Genomic DNA, 6,000 nt, shown 5'->3' on the forward strand with positions numbered 1-6,000 from the left:
AGTATGCCACGGTTTCAGCCACGGCCTCCTTCATGCCTCCCTGTGGCTGCCACTCACTCCTGCCTCCTCGGTAGGGGTTCACAGCGCTACGTATCTCAAAGAAGCCCTTTCTGACCCCCGCCATCAACAGCAGCCCCCACACCACACCCGAGTGCCTCATGTTTCATTTTCTTCTCTATAATTCACACTATCTGAAATCACCTTCTTTACCTAACAACATGAGTCTCCCCACCTAGACACTGGACCCCACCCCTGAACCCAGAACACTTCACATGATTATGAAACCAACAGCCAGGAATCGGGACACAGCAAACGTGACTTCTCCTCCTCTTGGAACCCTCCATGGCTTAGTCAGAGCCAGTGTCTTCCCCCAGTCTGCTCCCGATAAGCTCCCAACTTCCTGGATCCCAGTCTCTGCCTCAGGCCCCTTGCACATGTCGTTTCTTCTTCCTCCACTTCCTCTAGTACCAGCTCAGGGTAGTAGACCACCCTCTGTGCAGCACAGCCCCCTCCCCACCTTCCCACCATGTTTCACTCCGTCGCTCACTGCCCACCACATGGGTCTCTGTGTCCACTCCTGTCATTTAGTGACTCTAAGACCTCCCAGCATGAGGAGGGCAGGGTCTTGGTTGTGTTTTGCAGCCAAGGACATCGGGTGGTGCCGGATGCAGGGGAATGAACCAACAGAGGACACAGAACTTCAGACGAGATTTTCACCTCTGCTGTGCCATCCCACCCCCTGGAGGGAACCCCCACCCACCATGTTGTAGCGTTCCAGCAGTTCAGGGGTCACGGGATAGCGCAGCTTCATCTTGCGGTACAAGGCGTGCTTTTCGTAGTAGCTGACCAACTCCAGCAGACTCTCAAAGTAGGCCGAGGTCCCCAGAACAAAGTGCCGGCCATCCTGATTGATCCGGCAATGCTTCACCTTCCCCCGGGCCCTGGACAGGAGAGCACATAGGGGTCAGACCCCGAGACCAGATCAGAACCAACCCAGCTATCCGTCCTGGCTAATAAATACAGTGCCGGTACCAGGCTGCTATCAAGCGGACCCTGTGTGTGTCAGAGAAGAACTGGGCTTCACAGGGATCCCAGTGGCTCAGTTTCCAGAAAACAGATTGCCAGGCCTTTCTTCTGAGGGACCTCTGAACAAACATAAACATTTCATCTTTCAGTTAGCAGCTGAATGTATCCACGGTATGTACCTACCACCCAGGGACTCCAAGACGGCATAAAACACACAACAGTGTGGCTCTTTACAGAAGAATCATCAAGAACTACAAAGGGACTTCAAAAACTTGATGGGAAAATCCCATCATCTTTCAATTCCATTTTCCACAAACTTTTTGAAGCCCCCTTGCATTGTTGAACAGTTCTATGGCTACCTCCCCCTACCCATCTCTACTGCCCCAAAACCCATGAGCTTGAATCTGGCAACATCCTAGATGTTGAAATCAAGGGTCAAAAAACTAGGACCCAAGGGCCAGCTGTTTTGGTAAATAAAGTTTTATTGGCACACAGCCATCTTCATTTGTATTATATACACTGCTGCTTCCATGCAGCAACGGTTGAGTAGTTACAAGAGTGACCATAGGGCCCCCAGATCCTAGAACATTTACTGCCCGGTCCTGCAGAGAAGACAGTCTGATTCTGTCCTATAGCTTCAGGACTCAATTCCCGTGTCTCAAAATCTTATCTCCAGCTACCCAAGAGGGTAACAGTGCAATTGTTTCTCAGAAAGGAAGCAACCTTTCATTTCTTCATTTGAAACAAGAGGTGGAAAAAATCCAAAACAGAACAGGCTCTGCAATCGTAACAGCTTTTATCAGCAAGACCAGACAATGAGTTCTGACCCTAACTTTACAATCAAGTGAGTCTTTTTAAAAAAAAAAAAATCTAAAGGCTTCATTTTTATGGGCAGACTGTTCATCTTCTCGATACTTGGTGCTTTAAAGATTCTGTTTTTTAAAAATGTCTCCTGCTAAGCCATTTCTTCAAAAAGTCTGATAAAAACAAATGCCCAAAGACGTCTGCTTCAGTGGTTTATCTGTAGCGGTATTTTACTAGCTTCAATATTTATTTTTATTTAAAAAAAACCGAAAGTCTATAAGGCCGAATGAAAAGACAAGTTGCAGAATGAAGTAAGAGTACGATCCCATTTGTGTTTTTGAAACATGGAACAAAATGCCCACACACTAGAAATTGTTTCCATCTAGAAAATGTTTCCACACAGATTTTATTGTTATTAAGTGCCATCGAGTCGATTCCGACCCATAACAATCCTGTATAGGATTTCCAAGGAGCTGCTGGTGAGCTTGAACCACCGACTTGCAGTCTGGCGCATTAACCCATAGTGCTACACCAGGACTCCTCCAGACACAGGTATGTAAACCGATTTTTGTTAAAAAGCCTAGATGAAGATCCCTATTCAGAAACTGTGTCTTCTAAGGATTGAGATGAAGGCCACAGGGGACTTTAGTCTGATGTGCGCTGTGTCCATTTTTCACAAGGACAATGTAGTCAGGTACCATTTATGTAATTACAAATTCTTTTTTAAACTTTTCACAAAGACTCTGTAGGACAGAGAAGCATTGGGGTCCCCGTGGAGAGTGGAGAGTGGGCAGCTGACTCGGCTTCCTCACCCACATCCCTTGTTGTGGTTGGTGGTGTTGTTAGGCGTCGTTCAGTTGTTCTGACTCAGAGTGACTCTTGTGTGGGGTTTCTGAGAAGCGGCTGGTGAGTTTGAACCACCGACCTACCAGTTCAAGCCGACTTTGCACTCGAGTGCTTATCCTACAGCGCCACACCAGAACTCCATATCCCTGGGGAACGATGGGCCAGGCCTGTTAGGGAGGGGACCTGCCCTCGGCCAGCAGCAGGAACTCAGCACATGGACGGTTTAGAAGACACCGAGTCCCCTTTGCCATGAAGTCAATTCTGACTCACGGCCACATAAGTGGAGGACACTTGTTGTCACTGCTTCCGTGGATATTCTCATAAAAGACACTGGGAGGTACAGACTCCAACCTGCCCCCGAGCCCCACCCCTACCCCGGTACCTGAAGGTGATGGCGTAGGAGTCAGCACCTTCACGCTTCCGGACCAGGAAGGCCCCGTCGCGGGGGACTCGCATCAGCATGTCCTCTGCTTCTCCCCGGCTCAGCCCATCGTAATACCACCTGTACAGAGGGCGGGGACATGGACAGGTGAGAGGAAGACTGCAGAGGGCAGAAACATGAACAAGTGAGAGGGAGACCAGAGGGCAGGGGACATGGCCAGGTGAGAGGGAGACCAGAGGGCAGGGGACAAGGACAGGTGAGGAAACCACAGAGGGCAGGGGACACGGACAGGTGAGGAGGAGACCACAGAGGGCGGGGAACACGGACAGGTGAGGGGACAACCAGAGGGTGGGGGACATGGACAGGTGAGAAGGAGACCACAGAAGGCAGGGGACACAGACAGGTGAGAAGACCAGAGGGCAGGGACATGGCCAGGTGAGAGGGAGATGAGAGGGCGGGGACATGGACAGGTGAGAGGAAGACCACAGAGGGCGGGAACATCAACAGGTGAGAGGGAGACGAGAGGGCAGGGGACACAGCCAGGTGAGAGGACAAGCATAGGGTCGTGAAGGACCATCCACCCGGACATCGCACAGGGAGCCGCTGCCCTCTGCTAAAACCGACAGCTTTTGAAGAGACCACAGCACAGCGTGGGTGAACCGTTCATGCAGGGGGTCTGCTTGGAGCGCAGAATTCATCAGCGTGCCTTTACCAACCGTCAGCCCAGGCCGGAGTGGCCAACACCAGGCCGGTGTGACCCTGAACACCCCAAGCCAGTGAACTACAGGATGAGTGGGCTTTTTGCAAGACGTAAAACTGACTTCTAAAAGGTAACCCATGAAGGATGGTAGAAAGGTTTAGAAATAAATAGTGCTGATGGTTACCCAATATCACAGAACTGTATATGTAAAAGTGGTTGAAATGGCAAATGTTTTGTGACAATCCAAGCCCACGATGATGTCAGGATTACAAAGAGAAAGTTGAGAGAAGGGAAGAGGGGAGAATGGAGCAGATCAGGCAGAGAAAAGGGTAACTAGGACTCCTCCCCCCTTGGAGGGTTTTCAGAGGTCCCAGTGGGCCCGTCACACCCCGAACTGCATGTACGGATTGTCAGGAATGCGCCTCACTCACGGCTTGGACTCGTGTGGGTTGGGGTTGGGCACAGGGTCAGTGAGCCGCAGCTCGAACTCGGCACAGCGCAGGTGACTCTCGCGGTAGTGCTGGATGAGGGCGTAGATGCTGGTGAACATGAGGTTGTCAGTCAAGAAGAACTTCAGGGTGCCCCCCTCCATGGTGGAGCGGATTCTGCAGTGCTGGACCCGACCGGACCGCCTGTGGGGAACAAGGTGGCTGTGAGCACATGATGAACAGCATGTCCCCTACCTGAGCCGGTTTCCAGGAATGCAGGCAGGGACTCCAGGGTTCACACAGACCTCCCCTCAGAACAGGCTGGGGGCTTTCATATAGACTACGCCTTTGCCCTAAATCCCAGAACATTCTACCCACTCTCCCCACTCAACAGCTCCTACTTGAGAGCCAAATGATCTGAGTTCAAATCCTGACCCTGTCTCAAGCTACAGGCCCTTGAACAAGATACCAGACATCTCCGAACCTGGGTTTCCTCAGCCCTAGAACAACAATCGTAACAGTAGCCACTTCATAAAGCTGTCCCAGGGATTAGAAGGGATCATCACACAGTAGGTACCCGGCTGGCTGCTTGGCACCTGATCAGCACTCTGAAAGCATCAGCTATCACTATGATGACTTACGTAGTGATCAGCTTTATCCTGCCAGACTCGCCAAACATGCCCCAGTACATTGCATTACAGACTCAGATTTCACAAGCCGCGCGCATTACACTTTCCTAATACTTTGCATTAGGTCTTCTACTGCACTTACCACGACCGTAATCAGACATCAGCTGTATGAAGACGTGTCTGTTTCCCATCACCCCACCAGAACTAACCCACACGAGGATCAGTCACTGATGACCCACCGTACTGGGCACAAGGCCGAAGAAGCGACAGTTAAGATCTCAGCTGCTAGCCAAGGGTTGGTGGGTGGGACCGTGGTAAAAATCACCTGGCGATCAGCTAGGACACGCCACGGGACATCTCTACTCTGTTGCAGGATCACTGAGTCAGTATCGACGTGCCACATCCCAACCTGTACAGTGCCTAGCACCATGTAAGCACTCAGTAAATGTCTTTGGATGAAGGAATGCAATGATGATGTGCACGTGGATGAATAAACACATGAACAAATACACGCAGGAACGACTGTGCACATGGATGGATGCATGAACAAAGACATGTATGCATGCAAGGATGAATGCATACATAGAGGCATACATTAAAGAATGCATGTGTAGAGGAATGCACACACAGATGCATGAATGAATATGCAGTGGATACATAAATGAACGCATGTCTGGATGCATGGATAAATGCACACATTGATGAACAAACACACACACTCACTCCATCCCCCGAACATAGGCTGCCTCTAGATTCCCCAATCCCTGGATGAGAGACAGAGAGGCCCCGAGAGGTCACAACGCCCCACCCTCCAGGGCTGGGATTAGAGGCTGATGAGGCCCATGGTACAAGTGCTGTTATTTAAAACACATGCCCTTTAGTTCATCACGATTTCTGTCCGTTTTTTTAAAGATTGCCAAGGTGAGTGTTGCCCGCCTCTGCTGAGCTCCTTGGGTGAGTCTAGGACTCTGAGCCTGGCTCCCCATCATCCCTAGTCCTTGGGTGAATCTAGTACTCTGAGCCTGGCCCCCCATCACCCCCAGTCCTTGGGTGAGTCGAGTCTAGGACTCCGAGCCTGGCCCCCCATCATCCCCAGTCCTTGGGTGAGTCTAGGACTCTGACCCTGGGCCCCCATCATCCCCAGTCCTTGGGTGAGTCTAGGACTCTGACCCTGGCCCCCCATCA

General features: G+C 51.0%; 1 protein-coding gene across 1 annotated transcript in view; it reads right to left on the minus strand.

Moving 5' to 3' along the window:
• PLCG2 (phospholipase C, gamma 2 (phosphatidylinositol-specific)) overlaps positions 1–6,000 on the minus strand; it is a 152,891-nt gene that overhangs the window by 34,187 nt on the left and 112,704 nt on the right. Inside the window, exons 17-19 of the mRNA XM_006860138.1 lie at positions 4,190–4,390; positions 3,059–3,178; positions 761–941 (exon numbers count right to left, since the gene is read on the minus strand). Of these exons, the coding sequence (XP_006860200.1) occupies positions 761–941; positions 3,059–3,178; positions 4,190–4,390 (502 nt within the window). The remainder of the gene's footprint in view (positions 1–760; positions 942–3,058; positions 3,179–4,189; positions 4,391–6,000) is intronic.

Source organism: Chrysochloris asiatica, unplaced genomic scaffold, assembly GCF_000296735.1.
Source record: "Chrysochloris asiatica unplaced genomic scaffold, ChrAsi1.0 scaffold00037, whole genome shotgun sequence".
Taxonomy (NCBI): domain Eukaryota; kingdom Metazoa; phylum Chordata; class Mammalia; order Afrosoricida; family Chrysochloridae; genus Chrysochloris; species Chrysochloris asiatica.